This window comes from Rhipicephalus microplus, chromosome X (assembly GCF_043290135.1).
Source record: "Rhipicephalus microplus isolate Deutch F79 chromosome X, USDA_Rmic, whole genome shotgun sequence".
Classification (NCBI taxonomy): domain Eukaryota; kingdom Metazoa; phylum Arthropoda; class Arachnida; order Ixodida; family Ixodidae; genus Rhipicephalus; species Rhipicephalus microplus.
The window spans coordinates 69,512,811-69,533,245 of NC_134710.1; the positions used below are offsets into that span (position 1 = coordinate 69,512,811).

The following is a 20,435-nucleotide window of genomic DNA, read 5'->3' on the forward strand; positions in this document are numbered from 1 at the left end:
TCTCACTGACGCAGTGCATCGCAATAGCAGAAAAGGAACTCAGGCCCCTGTGGCTAGCATTTTTGGATATCAAGGGAGCGTACGATAGCGTGGTTAAAGAGGACTTGTGGGGAATACTAGACACACTGGGTGTGGAAGATGGAGTCACTAATCTTTTAAAGGAAATCTATAAAAGTGACAAGGTAGTTATAAAGCGGAAAAAGCAAGTATCCAAGCCCACAGAGGTGAAGCGGGGACTTAGGCAGGGGTGTCCACTGTCACCCTTGTTATTCATGATGTACCTACAAGGATTAGAGGCCAAATTAGAGGGAAGTGGACTTGGCTTCAACCTCTCTTTAGTCAAACAAGGAAAGCTCATTGATCAGGCACTACCAGCATTAATGTACGCAGATGATATAGTGCTAATGGCCGACAACAAGGAAGATTTGCAGAGATTGATGGACATCTGTGGTAATGAGGGAGATAGGTTAGATTTTAGATTCAGTAGGGAAAAATCAGCAGTCATGATTTTCAATGACAACGAAGGTAGTGAGCTTAGAATACAGGAGGTCACGCTAGAGATAACAGATAAATACAAATATCTGGGCGTATGGATAAGCAATGGGAGCGAGTACCTAAGGGAACATGAAGTATACGTGACGACTAAAGGTAACAGGAATGCAGCAGTGATGAAAAATAGGGCACTGTGGAATTACAATAGGTATGATGTGAGAGGAATATGGAAAGGGGTCATAGTTCCTGGGCTGGCGTTCGGCAATTCAGTCTTGTGCATGAGATCAGAAGTTCAAGCAAGATTAGAAATTAAGCAACATGGAATAGGTAGGCTTGCCTTAGGAGCTCACGGGAATACACCAAATCAGGAAGTACAAGGTGATATGGGATGGACATCATTTGAGGGCATGCAGGGAAGCTAGCAGCAAGATAAAATTTGAGAAGCGATTGAGAGAAATGGGGGAGGAGCGTTGGGCAAGGAAGGTTTTCAGTTACTTGTACATGAAGAATGTTGATACAAAATGGAGGAAGCGAACCAGAAAATTGACTGGTAAATACTTAGAAAACAGTAGGGGGCCAAACCAAAAAGAATATCGGTTAAGAATAAGGTGAAGGAAACTGAGATTGACGTGTGGAGAATTGGCATGATTAAGAAGTCCGCACTAGAGATCTATCGTACTTTTAAGAAGAAAATGGCCAAGGAAAGGTTCTATGATACTACTCGGGGTAGTTCTCTACTGTTTGAGGCCAGGACGGGAGTATTGCGAACCAAGACATATCGGGCCAAATACGAAGGGGTAGACACAGTATGCAGTGCGTGTGGAGAGGAAGAAGAAACTGCTGAACACTTGATAATGTTCTGTAAAGGGCTTTACCCTATAGTTCAGGATGATGGCGCAGAGTTTTTCAAAGCACTGGGGTTTGGGGATAGGGAGGGCAAAATAGACTTTAAGCGGGTAGACTTAACTAAAAGGAGGTTATCTGATTGGTGGCTAAAGTCAAGGCACGAGTGAAAATTAAACCTGTCACTGCAAAGTACCCGTCCAACTTTACTACTTAAAGGAAAAAAAAAAAGATAAATCTAGTGGTTAGTTCACTAAGTATTACGGCTAGGTGGCGGTAGCCGCGGCCCGATCTAAAGGGTACAGCCACATACATCCATCCATTCATCCATGATCGGTCGAGAGCGCTCGCCAGCCAGTCGCACGGCACTTTTGGTCGCTTGCTCGTGTGTTCGCAAATTGCAACGTCTGCGCTTTGCCTATTTGGACTTGTTGATGATCAATACGTGCCAATGTGATCATGCCACAGAAATGGGTAAACAGCAAAGACACTGCTTTGCACCAGGATGAAATGCGGGATATGTTTCTGCCCGCAAACAATGGAAGAAAGCATCTCTCTTCTCTGCTCCCGCCGACGATGAACGGCGCAAGGCCTGGGAGTGTGCGATTCCTTGCGCTGAGAAACCACTGGAAAATAAGTACATTGTGTGCGAAGCTGATTTTGATTAAAGATTAATCGTGCGTAGCTACATGTATGTTATCAACGGGCTCTTATCAACTTCGGAAATAGCTGTACCTAAGGAGGGTGGGTTCCTGAGTGTATCAACTGCCGAAGGACTCCGCGTCACTCTAACCAGCATTCTTTTCATCCGGCACTTTGTCACAAAAACCTTGGGCTATAAATACTTGATGACGTCTTCCCTTTGCCAAGACGCGCTTAAAATCTTTTTTTGGAATTCTGAACCAAATGTCTGGCTTGAATGATCACCCTTTGCCGCCACAATTTTTGATCTCTGTGAATTGCCTCAGTCTTTACAGCTTGGCACAGTCACCCTCCAGTGGAAACATATCTTCTGGATTCCTGAGCAGACTTATATGTCCGCGCATTCACACTAATTCAATAAAATTGCAGAATAAGCTGGATAAGCTTCTAGATGTGGGGCACTTCAATGAGGTTCATGAAATGATTGTTGCTTGTGAAGCGCTCCCTGACCACACTGGTCTAATTGGACGCAAAAGTGACTCCCGGATCACTTATTACGTCAGTGGCTATGTGGCCCGAAAGATGGTGAAAAAGACAAAGTGCGAAGAATGTAGCAGGTTGTTGCTTCACTCTGAGAATTCCTGCTTGCTTTCAGCAGAATCATGCCTTCTGTACCCGTTTGAGTCCTTAACAGACCTGGTCAAAGCTATGGAAGATGCATTCACATATTGCTTCAGTTTTAACAAGTTGAAAAGTGACAGCATAACAGACCTTATCTCTTGCCCGTCTGTGAAGAGGTTACAAATGGTCGGCTCTGAAATGCACAAACTGGAAGTGACAAATCAGATAATTAGATCCTTTACAATGGCCAGAATGCATTTTATCATTACTGTAGAAAATGCATCCCATAAAAAAAGAGAAAAAATGAAGTTCTTGAAGTTGAGATGTACGTATGACCTAACTGTCATAGTGTTAACTCAGAGAACAAGGCTTTATTTTATGGTATTGTACATTACTCACACTGTGTTGTTTCTTGTGATTTTACTATTCTCTTGTTCACATTGTTACAAATCTCCCATTAACAACTGTGATGTCATTGTCTGGCTGTGTTTCACATATGCAGAAATCAATTTTTTTCGTGAACTGGTTTGTGACTGTATCAATGTTTGCCAATCAAATCTCAATGTAATGTGTGTATGTATGCCCATTGTATCATCGTGTATTTACTGTTCTTTTTAGTTGCCTTATTCACTTGCTTTAGCTGACTTTTGTATAATTTGCAGTTCTCTACAACCTTAATGCATATGTTGTGTTTATTTTTCATGTTGTTTTTCGATTTCCTGAAAATAAATGTATCTTGTGAAATTGGACCTTCATTGCACAAGTCATAAAAATAACGGTTTCCGATGCCTTTACGTGCATTGAGACTTCACGAAGAACACCGCGGCATCAAAGTGAAAACTGCACGGACTTTGTTTTGGTGTCAAGCTCACGGCAAGTCACTTGATTGTCTATCTTCTAAGCTTCGTAGCTCATATACTAAGAAGTGAATTGAAAACACTAGTTCTCAGTGCCAATACACGCTTTACAGCGCGCCACCAGAATCGTCACAGGTAGACTTGGTTATAATCTGCAGACTAAGGTAAAATATTTGTAACGAAATAGGACTGATATGCACGCGTGGGCGCGAGTACAGTGGTAAAGTGTTCTATAGTGTTCTAGAAAATTATTCTAAAACACTATAACAGTGGCTAGAATTTTAGCCATTGTAGCGCGAGGAGGGGCATCTTGAAAGCGACCGCAGCGCTGCCGCATCCAGATGAATTCTCGCTCGCTCTCCGGCGCGACGATGCTCGTTTTGTTCTCGCGCTATAACTATCGTCATGCCATACCAACTAGCCCAAGCTGCCACACCTCTCCTTCGCCACGCGACGCAGCAGTCTCTGTCTTTTTTTTTTTCGTAGAAAATTTTATAACTGATCAATAGTCTTTCTTAAAAATTATTAAAAAATACCAAATACAGATTTATTTATAACACATGAACACACTTGCGTGTAATTTATATTGCAATATTATAAATATTTTAAATTAAAATATTTAGCGCCTCTTTGAAAAGTGACGGAAACAAAGAAAGCTTTCCAAAAGTCAGCGTTGTGGTGGTTATAGTATGGTGCCTTCTAGCCAAGAGTCTGAATTTCTAGCTCTATGAGCAGAGGCCGCTAGCCGATCGTCAATCCAATGCGCGCGCGCTTATTTTGGCGCTCTAGCGGCGTCATTTTGCTGCACTTCCTCCGTGTTTTGCTGTGTGTGGAAGAGTGTACAGGACCGTCTCAATTTATCCCTCGAAGAATAACCTTGTTGATGTGGCAAAAGTGGAATGAAAACCCGCTCTTTCCCATTGTATGACGGAAAGCGCCAACGCGGCTTTCAGAAGCTAGAGTTGCTTGTCACAATCTACTGCAAGGCCGACACATTATCAGCCACGTTTATTCAGGAGGTCGCGGTGTCAGCACTGAGTAAGTTCAAGTTTCTATGAGTTATGAGATTTTGGTGGAAACGGTGGTGGTATAGTTCGCTGAAAACCCTGCAGCGTGGTGTGCACAGACTCGTGGGAGTGCTGAAAAATGAGGCCCTCGATGGTCGCCCATCATATGTGCAGTTGTATGGGCCGTTTTCAAAGTTTAAGAACCTTTTAGCAAGCTACGGAAATACAGTACGGTATTACAAAAAAGCAGAAGCGACATTACCGTTCCTTCTTTTCTGGCCATCGATCTTTTGACAGTGAAGGCACCTCCACAGCACAAAAGCTTTTCAAAAAGTTACTATGGAGTTGTCACGCCTCGTTGTGGCTTGTCAGCCTACGAATTGCTTACGAGGAACCTGTCGTCCGGGGGACGCATTCTGAAAGAAAGAGCGCTGCCATGCTGCCTTACCGTATTTCCGTACCGAATTTCTGTAACTTGCTACGAGATCCTATTGAGGCCTTCTTAGTCGTGGACTTTCCGGCCATTTGTCGTTTCTGATGTATGTAAGTGATTCTTAAAAGAGTGAAAAGAAGATAAAAGTGAACCCCGTAACTGTCTACATCATATGCGACACCTCAACAGTGGCTCACGAGGGATGGGGGTCAGAAGAGATTAAAAGGGATAGGGATAGAGTTTGGGACAGAGAGACCCACATACAGAAATAAGGAGAAGATATGAAAGACGGACACGCTCGCTGGAGTGCGAGGACGGGCCACCACTCAGCGAGAGCTTCACGGCGTCGGGAGATGGTGGAGGGAGAGTCGCTCAGCCAGAGCTGCGCTGTCGTCGGAGATCGCGGAGACACAATCGGTCGGCACGGAATCCAGCGAGCGAGACCTTCTGATGTGGCAATCTAATGTTATATGGGAGTCACTTGTATTGTCGCGTTACCACATTTGATCATTGCAATTCATTGTTTCACGCATGACCATTGCTGTAGTCCGTAGCAAAGGAAGTGTTGTGCTGCTAAGCACGGGAATGAGGGTCCAATAGGAGCAAGATTGGCGGGGGCATTGCGCAATGCAATATAAAAAAAAAAAAAAGTAGTAGGCCTGTCGCACACGCATCAAGCGTTGAATGTCCCCATTTTCTCAATAAGGACGTTTTACTAATTAATTGTGCACCTTTCCTTTCTCTGAGTAAGACTTGTTGGACGAGTCGGTCAAGCTAGACTTAGCTAAGAAGCCATTTAATTTCCCCAGAGAATGCGTCGTTGTGCGAAGTCGACTCGGTACGCACCGCTACAGAGATATTCCGTGCTTTGGCGACTCAAGTAACTGAATAGAGTCCGAACGATATGTCTTGTGCTGACACAGCTAGGGGAAGCGTAGCGTCCCCGTCGTCACGCGTGGTCGACGCGGCACGATCAGCTGTGCAGAGAGCCTACTTCTGAGATATGATCGTTGGACACGATCAGAAAAGGGAAGCGCACAGCCTGCTGCGACTCTATTCAGTTTCCCCAGAAAATACTTTGTTGTGCGCATTGGACTAGGTATGCACCGCTACAGAGATATTCCGTGCTTCGGCAACACGAGTGTGACGTATACTGAAACGGAGCTCACCAATTCGCTTCCCCTTAAGCATTGATACGCGTCGTCCCTAATACTGAGACACGATCTCTTAGTTGCACAGCTGTGCACACAGCAAGAGAAGGCTTCCCGACTTCTGCAACGACCACCAAATGGTCGAAACTTCGGGAGCCCTCCACTACGGCGTCCCGCATAACCATATCGGCACTACGATGGATGGATGGATGGATTGATGAAGCTGTACCCGTGAGATCGGGCGGCGGCCAACGCCACCTAGCCGTGATACTTAGTGAACTAACTAGATTTATCTTCTTTTTTTTTTACTTTAAATAGTGAAGTATAGGACTGGTACTTTGCAGTGAATGGTTTAGTTTTCACTTGTGCCTTGACTTAAGCCACCAATCAAATAACCTCCTTCTAGTTGATTCTACCCGCTTAAAGCCTATTTTGCCCTCCCTGTCCCCAGTGCTTTGAAAAACTCTGTGCGATCGTCCTGAACTATAGCGTGAAGCCCTTTACAGAATATTATCAAGTGTTCGGTAGTTTCCTCCTCCTCTCCGCACGCACTGCATACCGTGTCTACCCCTTCGTATTTGGTCCGATATGTCTTGGTTCGCAATGCTCCTATCCTGGCCTCAAACACTAGAGAACTACCCCGAGTAGTATCATAGAACCTTTCCTTGGCCATTTTCTTCTTAAAAGTACGATAGATCTCTAGTGCGGACTTCTTAATCATGCCAATTCTCCATACGTCAATCTCAGTTTCCTTCACCTTCTTCTTAACCGATATTCTTTTTGGTTTGGCCCCCTACTGTTTTCTAAGTATTTACCAGTCAATTTTCTGGTTCGCTTCCTCCATTTTGTATCAACATTCTTCATGTACAAGTAGCTGAAAACCTTCCTAGCCCAACACTCCTCCCCCATTTCTCTCGAATCGCTTCTCAAATTTTATCTTGCTGCTAGCTTCCCTGCCCTCAAATTATGTCCATCCCATATCACCTTGTGCTCCCTGATTTGGTGTATTCCCGTGAGCTCCTAAAGCGAGCCTATCTATTCCACGTTGCTTAATTTCTAATCTTGCTTGAACTTCTGATCTCATGCACAAGACCGCATTGCCGAGCGTCAGACCAGGAATATTGTAATTTCACAGTGCCATATTTTTCATCACTGCTGCATTCCTGTTACCTTTAGTCGTTACGTATATTTCGTGTTCCCTTAGGTACTCGGTCCCCTGCCCCGCCACGGTGGTCTAGTGGCTAAGGTACTCGGCTGCTGACCCGCAGGTCGCGGGATCAAATCCCGGCTGTGGCGGCTGCATTTCCGATGGAGGCGGAAATGTTGTAGCCACGTGTACTCAGATTTGGGTGCACGTTAAAGAACCCCAGGTGGTTGAAATTTCCGGAGCCCTCCACTACGGCGTCTCTCATAATCATATAGTGGTTTTGGGACGTTAAACCCCACGAATCATCAGGTACTCGGTCCCATTGCTTATTCATATGCCCAGATATTTTTATTTATCTGTTATTTCTAGCGTGACCTGTATCCTAAGCTCACTACCTTCATTATCATTAGAAATCATGACTGCTGATTTTTTCCTTACTGAATCTGATATCTAACCCATCTCCATCATTACCGCAGATGTCTATCAATCTTTGCGAATCTTAGTTGTTGTCGGCCATTAGCACTATATCATCTGCGTACATCAATGCTGGTAGTGCCTGTTTAATGAGTTTTCCTTGTTTGACAAAAGAGAGGTTAAAGCCAAGTCCACTTCCCTCTAATTTGGCCCCTAATCCTTGTAGGTACATCATGAACAGAGGAGACCCCAGTCTAAGCCCCCATTTTACCTCTGTGGGCTTAGACATCTGTTTTTCCTTACCTTGCTACTTTTATAGATATCTTTTAAAAGCTTACTGGCTCCATCTTCCACACCTAGTGTGTCCAATATTTCCCACAAGTCCTCATGAACCACGCTATCGTACACTCCCTTGATATCCAAAGATGCTAACCACAGGGGCCTGTTTTCCTTTTGCTATTTCGATGCACTGAGTCAGTGAGAAAAGATTGTCTTCCAACCTCCTATGTTTCAAAACCCATTCTGCAGCTTTCCCAGCACCCCCCCATCCTCTATCCATGCGTGCAGTCTTTCCTTTATAATCTGCATCGCCAGCCTGCAGACCACTGATGTCACTGTTACAGGACAGTAGTGTTTTATGTCAGCTTTGTCCCCCTTTCCTTCATAGATCATGCTCATTCTGCTAAGTTTCTCTGTATCGGGGTCTTCACCATCGATTATTGTTTTGCTCACTGCCTCTCTCAAAGTCTGTTTAGACTTCGGACCCAATGTCTTTATCAGCATAATCGGAATGCCATCTGGGCCTGTGGATGTACTACTAGGAACCCTCTTCTCAGCCCTTCCCTCCCACTCTCGTTGTGAAAACGGAGCCATTGCGCCACTTGATCCATCCTTGTCTATTGTAGTGCATTAGGCACTTCTTTGTTAAAATTTTTCTATCGCCCTTGTTCTTATATATTCAATAGTTTCGTCCCCTTCTAGCCTAGCACCCTGAGCTGTAGTTATAAACCTCTGTTCTAGGCTTGTCTAATTTCTTGGAGAGTTTAGATGGTTCTAAAATTTCGCAGCTGCCTTTCTATCTTTTCTATGTACTTCTGCCAGCCACTGAGCCCCCTTTCTTCTAATCTTTTCATTGATCAGAAGGGATGCTTCCCTTCTACAGCTTAGAAAGATGTCCCATTTTCTTTCAACATCATCTGTCGGTTCACCCCCGCTGCTTAGCATGTCTGTGTTCCTTAGAGTCTTCCTGATGTTTTGCTATGGCTCTTTTAACTTTCTCATGCCACCAACTCTTTGGTTTGAGTCTTCTTTTCCGGGGTGATTTGCCACGTGCCTTAGCAAGCTCCAGCTCAAGCAGTCTAATTATATTCATGTATGTCCACACTGTTTTAGTATCTTCAGTGATTACTTTCTCAATTTGTTTAGTAGCTATTTCTATTTGCCCTTCTGAATAAAAATTTTCCTGTAGTTGCTCATCTTGTCTCCTTCCTACTTTCACTGCTCTTCCAAAACTTAGATTCGTAGGTTTGTGATCACTACCCAGACTTCTGGAGCCACATTATCTATGTGCATTCCCCTGAGCCTATCATACATCCTATGTGACATCAGTGCATAATCTATCGTCGACTGCAGCCTTCCTCCCTCCCATGTTATTTGCCCTTCACACTTTATAGTATTGTTGCACATGATGAAATCATGCCTTTCACACATATGCATGATCATTTTGCCTGTTGGGTCAGTATACCCATCTATTCCTTCTATGTGCACATTCATGTGCAAGTTCTTCACAACAAGGAGTGTCATCTGCCCAGCTACTTTACCTCTTAACCTTTAATGTTCCATGCATCCCTGCTTGACTGTTTGATTGATTGATATGTGGGGTTTAACGTCCCAAAACCACTATATGATTATGAGAGACGCCGTAGTGGAGGGCTCCGGAAATTTCGACCACCTGGGGTTCTTTAACGTGCACCCCTGCTTGACTCTTTGCCAACCCATACTTTTATGTATGAATACACCAATTCCACCCCCCTTTTTGCTGTTTCCTGCTCTATTGCAATCTTCCCATACGTAGTCCGGATAAGGGTGGTTGCTTCATGTCCCGAAGATGCGTCTCCACGACCCCATATACCATCAGTTCCTCTTGCCTTAACTGCTCTTTTATCCTCACTTCAACCTATTCCTGCCACCCTGCATGTTAATATAGCCTATGTCTGACTTAGCTCGGCCCTTGTGCTTACGTAGATTTCTTCTCCCACGGACTTCATGTGGCTTGAATATTTGTGCCCCTTTAGGTCCGTCTTTGGCTACACTGTTGGCCTCAGGGCTTTGGGTCCCCCTAAAAAAGCTGTGGCTTGGCGACCCATTCTGTTACCGACCCTCCTGCCCGTCGCACCACTGTAGTGAATGCCATCCTGTTGAAAGGGGCGAGCGCCAGGCTCGTACGCGTCTTGGTTCACTTCCATTACGCTGTGTCCGAGTTGCCGGCTCATACCCTTGATCACACAGTTGGCCTCCACTACCCTCCTTTCAATCCCACGAGACTGCACCCAGACCTCTGGGACTGCGCATATCCTCACACGCACATTCCTAGAAGCTTCTCGGAGCTTACGCATCCCATCCTCTGTCTCTGAAGGTTCTGATCCTTGCCCTTCAATACATCATTGAGTCCAGCATGAATAATGACGAGATTTCTCCCCTCCATGCTGTCCTCTACAACCTCCTGAGCTTTGGACAGTGGATCCATCATGCTCTTCCCTGACTGGGCCTCCACCCTCACTCTCCCATCCTCCTTCACTCTTGTGAATACGCCATCCCTAACCCTGGCCACGTTAGAGTCCCCCACCACTAGGACCCTTCTACGCTCCAATCACTGCCTTCCTGTTTGTGTTGGCGCCCCTGTTTGCTTCACCTGTTTCTCTGCCGCGTGTCCTGTATTCCTTCCTGGCTCTATGGCTGCCGCACCACCGAGCTGTTTGTTCTTGGAGCCTCCATGCTGTGGCCAGACACTGCAGCCCCCTGACCTCTTCTCCCGCCTGTCGCCTTCTCCGCTACCCACGTCTTCAGTCTCATGCCGCTCGGGGCCGTCCTTTACCTGCTGCTCGAGCTCGGTCCGCCCTTTTCGAAGGTCACCCTTCATTTGCTCTAATAGGCTGGTGGTAACCTCCTCCCGCTCACACGACGCTCCGCTGTTTTTAGAGTTCCATCCTCTGCTCCCATTTCGCCCTAAGCTCCCCCTGAAGCCCGTCGATGCTAGCCTCCATGCGCTGCACGGCCTCATTCAGTGCCTCGCACAGCCTGCACACGACGCTCGCCTTCTGCGCGTCGACCAAACTCGAGAATTCCGTCTCGTCAAGTAGCACCAGTGCCTGCATTCTTCGCACTGCACCAGCTCACTCTTGCCCGTGGTTTTCCTAGCCTCCTTAGCCATCTCCCACCTGACCATCGGACCAAGCACCCAACAGCCCTAAGTTCAGCCCTAATCCCGCTATCCAGCCCCCTCCGCTAACTCTCCTACCTCAACAACTGTTAGAAGCTGCCGCCTACACCGCACACACATGTGCTCAATTTCGCTAGTAGCCTCTCACTACGGGATGTAAAATATACGCCCCCTAGCGCGCAACCTTTAGGTTTGTTCTTTGGTAATCGTTCCTATTGCAGAGCATTTTATAGTCACACCTAGTCGCAAATCTGGCGTCGGCGGTGTTGTCAACACCCCCATTGTGCATGCTCGCGTCTCGTGCCAGCTGCTGCCCTCCCCCCCTCGCTAAGCTGAAGCAGGCAGCGTCTGCTTGTAAAAACAGACTGCTCGCGCTGCACAACCGTTCACTGGCTACCCTGTATCTCTAGGCACTGGGTCACGCCTTCTGTATTCAGCCAAAAGCGTCCCCTCTTGGCTTTTGCTTGACTTGACGCTTTGCTTGACTCGAGTAGATGCGATGGAAGCAACAGTACTTTCAACCAGTAGTGGGCGCAACCCAATGTCAGCATCCCACCACATGTTGAAGGCAACGCTTCTTCTTCATTCAATAAATAATAATTAAGACGAAAGAACAATTAAGCATACTCAAACCATACCCGATCACGCAACATTCACGTGATACCCCCCCCCCCCCACTCGGCGATGCATTTACTCAAGTTTCCCCAACGGGAAGGTGCGGGCAGCTTTTTCTTCTAGGTTGTTTCATTTTGTTCGTTAGCTGTAGCACAATAACGCATGCGTCATCATATAGAAAACGCATGAAATTCAGCTAGTGGTTGTAGACATAGGAAAGCAAGAAGGCTCCCTCACTAATGTGATTTTTTCTCTTCTTCTTTTTCGACGTTTCGTAATTATGAATCTTTATAAAAGCTTTATATATGTATAGTTTTGCAAGTGCTGGCAGTTTCTCTGCTTGTGTGCCTGAAGCCATAGTGGCGCTGATGGCAGAAACTGAAGAACATGTATTGGTCATTGCTCAGTTTCGTCTTATTGTAGAATGCCGCAAATATGGTCATAAACTATGGCTTGCAGTGAGATTCTTCATAAGGCTGATGATTGGATTCCCGACTAGATTTCGGCACACAAGAACGCCGATGTTCTTATATTTATGTTCATGTTGAAGAACGTCAGGCAGTCTAAGTCATGCGGAGTCCATTACAACGATGCATCTCGTGATTATGTTTGGGGTGTAACACGTAAATCTCCAAAAAAATTTTTTTTTTACTGTTATGAACACCTGACCACATTCAACTTGCCACGCTTAGTTGTTACCATGACTTTCACTGTTCAGAAAAATGCTTGGCAGGTTTGAAGACTGCATCACCACATGTGTTTGTTTTATGCGTGCCCTCTTTTGATACATATGGAGCTTCTATTTTAGCATAAGTAACATGTTTCCCATTTCATGCGTGCTCTATCAACTTAACTTGGCTCATAATGATAAAGACATTTCTCTAGTAAAGTAGAAAGCTGGCCAAATGTAGTTGATGCTTAGATTTGAATCAGCGGGGAAAATTCACAGAAGAAACCTGTGCAGGAAGGCCGCATGACAAATCCTGTGTTCTTTCTACTCAAGTTTTTTCTATTATTTCGTGTGCCGATTCAAAAGTAAAGATGCTTTTCGATCTTGCCGCAGAATGAGCCTAACTTTGATCAGCATTTTCTTTGATGTCACCTCCATGCCTCTCTGTTCTACTGCAGTTTCTTCAACATGATTGCCAGAGAGATAATTCGTGACCTGGGAGAAGACCCTGACAAGGTTTGCAGACGCAAGGACCACATTGTGCTCAAGCTGGAAAAACCGTGGCTACCGTCAGTGTCCTCCTCGTCTGCATCTTCGACAACGAAACTTCCGCAGGGTCTGTCTTTCGATGACAAAGGCCACCTCATCACCACTACCGCCGACGCATTCGTCAAGAACCGCGGCTTCCTCAGGCACCACCGTGTGGTGGCTGCCCTGTTTTCCGGCTGTGCTTCGTTCGACGAGTGCCGGCCGTTGGGTGCATCTGCGGGACTTGTACTGTACAACGTCAAGACGCTCGTGGTCGTCCATAACCGCGACTTCGTGCGCACCCTGATCGATCTGTTCCGTTCTGTGGCAACGCTCGTCCTGCATCATGACATGCGACTACAGATGCCGGGAGATGCCTGGCGTGACATTGGCGGGGCTCATCCGCAACTGAACCGGCTCATCGGTAGCACGCCAGCGTTAGGGTCGCGCAACTTGTTTTTAAGTGCGGCGACTATTTGTGGCCTGCTTGGCGATTGTCCCTACGTGAGTTTGCACATTTGCACATTGTCACTTTTTTAAAGGCACCTTCATTGCGATGCATCTGTAGCTTATCAATTGCATCGAAAGGGGTACACTGGACAAGTGTAGCATTAACATTATCATGGGATTTCAGGTAACACAAGTAAGTTAGCACATCTGTAAGAGTGTATATAAGGGTACATGTCTTTAGGTTCTAGTTATGATGCATTCACCTGCAAGTGTGTAAAACTTGCAGAACTATATTGTAAGGCACTTGTTACATTTCAGAAAAAAAAAAGAAAGCAGGCAGTATATTCTGTTGTGTAAGTTTCAATAATTGTAATTAGCATCTAATTAAGTACATCATGATTCTGCTGTCAGTCATGTTTCAGTAATGCATAAGAAAAATGAAATTTAAGTGAAATGTACATTTGCAATTCATTTATAGTTGTGGAACATATCTCGAAATACAGCATATTGAATGACAAGTCGATTATTATTGAGCATTATGAAGCAAAATGCAGCATTACAAAGTAGGGTGTTGCCCTTGTAGTGCCTACTTTGTAACGTGTGTCCTCTTTAACTTTTTATGTTCCAGTAGCTCTTGCGTGATATTTTAATTGTGCAAAAGTATCCCAATACCTCCCTATGCCAAAGTTGCACATTGTAGTGACTTCACCAACATGTACAGCTGTGGTAATTATGGCATCTTGAGGTCAAAAGAAGCATCAACTATGCAGGACGTCCTGTTCATCCTGTGCATAATGCATCTTTCTATTTTTTGACCAATAGTACAAATAACTGCGAAAGAACAAGTCGCGTGCACATGTGTACACTGCACTCTAAGAGAATATAAGAAAATAAAGGCAAATGCATTAGTGATCCATCAAGCAGCCTCTATGATAGTGTCACGGGGTCGTGACGTGGCCGAAGACAGGAGACTTTGTGTTGGAATTTAACTTTATTTGGGCGAACCTGTGCCCCCGATAAACGGAAAACCCGATTACAGTAGCAGTCTTGGACTGATAGCGGCGAACGAAGCGTCGGCCGTCGATCAACTACTGACAAGCGGCGAAGTGTGTCGGCATTTATACTCTTGCCATCGAATGTTCTAGCGTTATCGCTGGCGGTGGCGTAGGTTCCAGAATAATCTGTACAGTTCGCAGAGTGGGCGTGATCTTATCAAAATGATCTACTAAAGTCCGGAAGCTTCTCGAAAACTTGACGCGCGTTTTGCGCTGAAAATTGTGTAGTGTTTTGGGGCGATAACAAAACTTGAGAAATGGAATGTGGCAATAGCGATGAGGGTTTTCTGCATGCTGTGTGCCAGGAGTGTAGCCCAGGCTATGGATTAGTAATCTCAAGTGTCATGACTATTGTAATCATGATTTGAGTGTATTTCTTATTCACTCCTCCCTTCGGTCTGTGATTTGCATGGCTACTACTTTAACGGTGATGGCACTTGGAAAACTGAGACATCTCTGCTGTAAAAGTGAGCTGTTAGTGAAGCTTGCCTTTTTTTTTTTTTTTTTTTTTTTTTTTTTTTTTTTGCTGCAGCTGTGTGAACTGCAGACATCTTTGCACGAAATCCTGAGCCCAGCCAATTCGCTGGCGAGCATGCTACTGGCGGCATGCCCCTCTCTTCACACGTCGTGGAGCCTCATACTTGGGGCAGACGTGGAGCGACATGACGGCACAACTGGTGCCGTCTGGGACATAACGCCGGAGCACGTGTTCCAAACCAAGAAGTTCTTCCCCAGCTTGCGGCGCATGGAGGTGACACTTCCCATGATTTTCTTTCTTAAGGTTTCGTTACGTTATTTAGATGCTTCAGCATCAACTTCACAGTAGTGTAACATGATTTAGACTCCAACCAAAAATTTGAAGAAGCCCGTCAACCCCTGAAGGCTTGGAAGTCGTCACGAGAGCGGAACAACGACTGATCAACGCCCGCCTTCATGAAATTAACGCCTCTCTACGGAAAAAAGAATTGGACCTTTTCTTCGCTAAGCGTCAACTTGAGCACCGCATCCCTGAGTTGATGTCTCAGGTCAAAGCGTTCGCGGGCTCCGTTGCAGCATCGACGGCAAAAAAGCACCGGACCACTCAGGATAGGAAACTCTCCTACCTGTTCCACCGAAGTTCCACCCAAAGCATCCAAAATTCCAGGTTTGTCACCAATCTTTCATTTCGTCCACTCACTGATCGGGAAACTTTGTCCTGGCAAAGGGACATGTCTATAACATGTCAACAACGCCCCGTCTACCGAAACTTGTCGCAGCTGTAGAGAAAGCCGTCCAAAGCGTGAGGCCGGGCACCAGAGAAGAAATTAGGCTTAACTCAATTGGGATCTTTTCAAAAATACAGTGTTAAAGAGACAAAGCTAAACAAGCTACTCGCGGACATTTTCAAGCATTACCTGGATCTCAGAACACTTTACCAGCTACTAATCTGCCGTAACGAATCTGCACCGAGTTTTTATGGACTACCGAAAATTCACAAGCCTGACGTCCCCCTCCGACTGATTGTAGAATTTACTTCCTCCCCATGCCGAGCCCTTTCAAATTTTCTACCCCGAATCTTCGCCCCACTAACCCGGAAGACACCAACTCATGTCCGTGACTCCAGCCATTTCGTGCAGCTAGCGTCAGATGTGAGCATCGATGATGACGAGAGCATGGTCTTATTTGACGTCGTTTCATTGTTCACCAACGTGCCAGTTTCCTTAGCTGTCTCCGCTGCCCATTCTGCACTTGAGGAGGACGCAAGCCGTAGTGAAAGGACTTCTTTGGCGGTTGACGAGCTCTGGTGTCTACTGGAGTTCTGCCTGTCCAGTACGTACTTCTCCTACAAAGGAACTATTTTCAGGCAGAATAGTGGAACCGCGGTGGGAGCTTCCATCTCCGTCACTATGGCAAACCTGATCATGGAGTACATAGAAGAGAAAGCACCCAGCTCCTCGCCGTGACCTAAGCTTTTTCTGCGTTATATGAACGATTGCTTTTGCGACATTAGGACGTGTAAAGTTGAAAACTTCAGACTACACCTAAATTCCGTGCACCCAGCCATACAATTGACGACCGAGTGTGAAAGCGACCACTGCATGCCCTTTCTCGACGTCCAGGTGGCAAGAAAGCGCAACGGCCTGGAGTGCTCCGTTCATAGGAAGCCAATGCACACTGGCCGCTACCTTCAATTTGATTCTTCTCACCCCGCCGCCACAAGGCCTCGGTTGTGACCACGCTACTTGAGAGAGCTAGGAACTTATGCTCCAGTGACACAGAGCGAAAGAAAGAAGAGGCCCGCGTAATTGCGGACCTCAGGAAAAACGGATATCTAAAAAACTTAATTCAAGCCGCCACCCGTCACGCATAGCAACAGGGGATACAAAAACCCCAATCAATCTTAATGGGCAGCCCCCCCGTAATGCGTACCGGTTCCATACGTTCAGGGAACCAGCGAGATGTTGGTGCAGATCTTCAAGATGGAAGGGGTTCGTATCGTGCACATACCTTCGTGTACACTGGGCCGCCTCCTCCCCCGCCCGAAAGAACGGCCAACAATGGACAGGACCCCCGTTATCGTTTACAAAATTCCGTGCGCCGTGTGCCCCTCTTCGTATATCGGAGAGACAAAAAACCTACCGGAACGACTGAAGCAACACGCCAACGATGCGCGGAAGTTCTACAGAGAGCGCAGCACAGTCGTCCAACATGCCAAGACGTTGGATCACCAGACAAATTTCGAAGCGACGGCCATCCTTGAAAGCGAGCCGAGCTGGAGGGGAAGGTTGGTACTCGAGTCGTGGCACATACAGAGGACAGCCCGTAACATCAACCGCTCTCTCGGAACTCTTGCCCCAGTGTACACACACGGACTGTGCTCCACGGCAAAACAAGAGAGAAAGGGGGGGGGGGTCATTATCCACCCCGCAAGTGCTTTGAAGACGCCGCTGCTTCGTAGCCTCCGCAGTCACCCCTAAAACTTCAAAAACTTCAAATATCTAAAAACTTCATTCAAGCCGCCACCCGTCACGCATAGCAACAGGGGATACGAAAACCCCAATCAACCTTAATGGGCAGCCCCCCCGTAATGCGTACCGGTTTCATACGTTCAGGGAACCAGCGAGATGTTGGTGCAGATCTTCAAGATGGAAGGGGTTCGTATCGCGCACATACCTTCGTGTACACTGGGCCGCCTCCTCCCCCGCCCGAAAGAACGGCCAACAATGGACAGGACCCCCGTTATCGTTTACATAATTCCGTGCGCCGTGTGCCCCTCTTCGTATATCGGAGAGACAAAAAACCTACCGGAACGACTGAAGCAACACGCCAACGATGTGCGGAAGTTCTACAGAGAGCGCAGCACAGTCGTCCAACATGCCAAGACGTTGGATCACCAGATAAATTTCGAAGCGACGGCCATCCTTGAAAGCGAGCCGAGCTGGAGGGGAAGGTTGGTACTCGAGTCGTGGCACATACAGAGGACAGCCCGTAACATCAACCGCTCTCTCGGAACCCTTGCCCCAGTGTATACACACGGACTGTGCTCCACGGCAAAACAAGAGAGAAAGGGGGGGGGGGTCATTATCCACCCCGCAAGTGCTTTGAAGACGCCGCTGCTTCGTAGCCTCCGCAGTCACCCCTGAGGAAGGAACCAAGTCGGTTTCGAAACGGCGAGTTTTCTGCAAAACTTTTGGTTGGAGTCTAAATCATCTCCCAGTTTCATACCCAACCAGACAGACTTCTGTCGAATGTTTACATTCTAGTGTAGCAGTGTTTCCATTTGAACTTGTTTGTTCACCTGTTCTATATTCACATCATTTATGCTAATTTACAACTTCAAGAAAAAATGTCAGCTTCGTCCACAGCCATTACAGTAGCTCCACAGCACGATTGCTGCTTCTTACAGCGCTTACTGATTTTCGTGATGTCAAGCGCTCCTTGAGTGTTACAAATTCTTGAATTTGCCATACAAAAACTCATTGGTAGTGATTGTTGCAAGTAAAAAGCTTGATTGTGCTTGTAAATTACATCACAGATTCTGACATCGCTGCTGAAGCAAACATAATGCTTTAGGTAGTAAAAACATCCCTTTAACTCTTAATATGCGTAGTAGTTAAATTAACCAAGAAAATGTACTGATGGTTGAAGCAGAAACCAGCTAACACAACCATCTTTCACTGGTGAAGCGCAGTCACACTGCAGTTGTATGGGCAGAGCTTTCATTTTTCTTCAAGTTGTTACTGACTGTAAAAAGCACCATGTGATGCCAGCATGCAGTGCTCTTCCCACTTCTCTGTCTGTGCAAATTTTGTTGTACTTTGAACCAAAGGTAACGTCTTTCACCTGTTGTCAGCAAAAAAACTCTCTGTCTGCAATGCTGCCATTAGTTGTGCACAAAGACAAGTACTGGTGCATTCTTAAAAGTAGCCCTTGTGGGGAGAGTTAGTGAAGGTGACTTTAAAATTAGGTATGCAAATTAGAAGGCAAACGAAAGAAAAAATGACATCCGCTTGTCCTGTGTCCCCTTCGTTTTTTCGGTTTGTCATAATTTCCAAATCTCACTTTAGAGTCACTACTGCTTTGAATAGCAGATTAATATATATAGTGCCGTACAACTGATGCTTGGCTTATGTGAGAATGACTCTGTTAAAGCACTTACGGCACTTTCTTTAGAAGAAGAGGGCTTCACTTAGTACATTTCTTAGATATTGTATTTCTGGCATGATGTTTCAAACGTGAGAAAAGGACAAAGAGACCGAGGCACGCCATCTTTATCTTTTCTGTCCTTTCTTCGTGTGTCAAGCATTGCACCTAGAATAACATGTTTACCGAACATAGTGATCAACTTATAACAAGTTCGACTTGGTACGTTTTTTACTCGCAGGTTACCACAACTCACAGTCAGACTATCGCTGCAATCGGGGTCTTTGACCAGCTCACCGACCTCTCACTGATGTTTATCGCACAAGGCACGCTGTGCTCGTTCCAAGGGCCTGTCGAGGACGCACTCAGAAACCTCCCACTGAAGCACCTGTCACTCAAGTTCTTCAAGGATGTCAGTCTTGCCGCTGTCGCCAAGCACTGGCCAAGCCTGGAGACCCTGTCGCTGCCCGAATGCTCAGTCATCGAGAATGACGCCGACGACCTCATTCCCGGATCGTTCGCAGGACTGGTAAATCTGCGACTGGGAGCGAACATTGCGATTCCCACATTCAAATCGCTGCTCGGGGCGACAAGGCGGCTCATTTCGCTCTGCCTCGATGCGGACCTTCTTGTGACATCATTTGTCAGCCACTGTTCACATGGCTCGCTGCCGCGGCTTGAACGCCTAGTGCTCCGCACCGAGCACACACTGAAGGTGCTCGATCTGACAGTAAAAGCTTTGCAGTTCCTGGTCGAAGCCCTGCCTGCACTTCGATACGTGGTTACCGACAGCTATGACCTCCGGTTATTCTTTGAGAACGTTATGCCACACGTGACGCTCGACTGGACCCAGTGCACGACATGCGCCGCCGAGTTCCCACGCATCGACGAGACTCAGAGGGATTTCTGGCAGAATGCGATGACGCCAATCAAGCGAGGGAGATGAATGGTGGCATCAAGTTGGCATGCTTGACCGGAAATGATGTGGAGCAGTAATCTTGGGTGTCCTGATAATGCACGTATCTTCCTGGTCATCATGTGCTCCAGCCCTGGACATTTTGTTAGATATGTCTGATTGGTCAATACGACTGATCATGGGAGACATGTCTTTCTTTTCCCTGTGTCTTTGCACTGCCATTTCAAAACCAGTTTAATGAATGAATGCTGAGAAAAATAATAAAACATGCAAACGGAATCTCAGCTTGTTATATTTATTACTGTTTTGAATAGCCTCGAGATGCTATTGACTAATCGACCCTTGTTTAGCGTTTGCCTCGGTGGACCAGTCGATACAAGGTGCTCCGCTGCTGACCCGAATACCGCGGGTTCGATTGTGACTGCGGCGGTCACATCTAGATGGATGCGAAAAAGTATATGCCCATGTACTGTGCAATGTCAGTGCACGTTAAAGAACACCAGTTGGACAAAATTTGCGGAGACGTGTACTA

General features: G+C 46.3%; 1 protein-coding gene across 5 annotated transcripts in view; it reads left to right on the plus strand.

Annotated features, from left to right (window-relative positions):
- LOC142775601 (uncharacterized) overlaps window positions 1–20,182 on the plus strand; it is a 54,196-nt gene extending 34,014 nt beyond the window's left edge. For all 5 annotated transcript variants that reach the window (XM_075877089.1, XM_075877090.1, XM_075877091.1 and 2 more), the window contains 3 exons: window positions 12,790–13,363; window positions 14,897–15,115; window positions 19,229–20,182. In XM_075877089.1, the coding sequence (XP_075733204.1) occupies window positions 12,790–13,363; window positions 14,897–15,115; window positions 19,229–19,933 (1,498 nt within the window). In that variant the 3' untranslated portion in view covers window positions 19,934–20,182. The remainder of the gene's footprint in view (window positions 1–12,789; window positions 13,364–14,896; window positions 15,116–19,228) is intronic.
- Window positions 20,183–20,435: the final 253 nt, after the last annotated feature.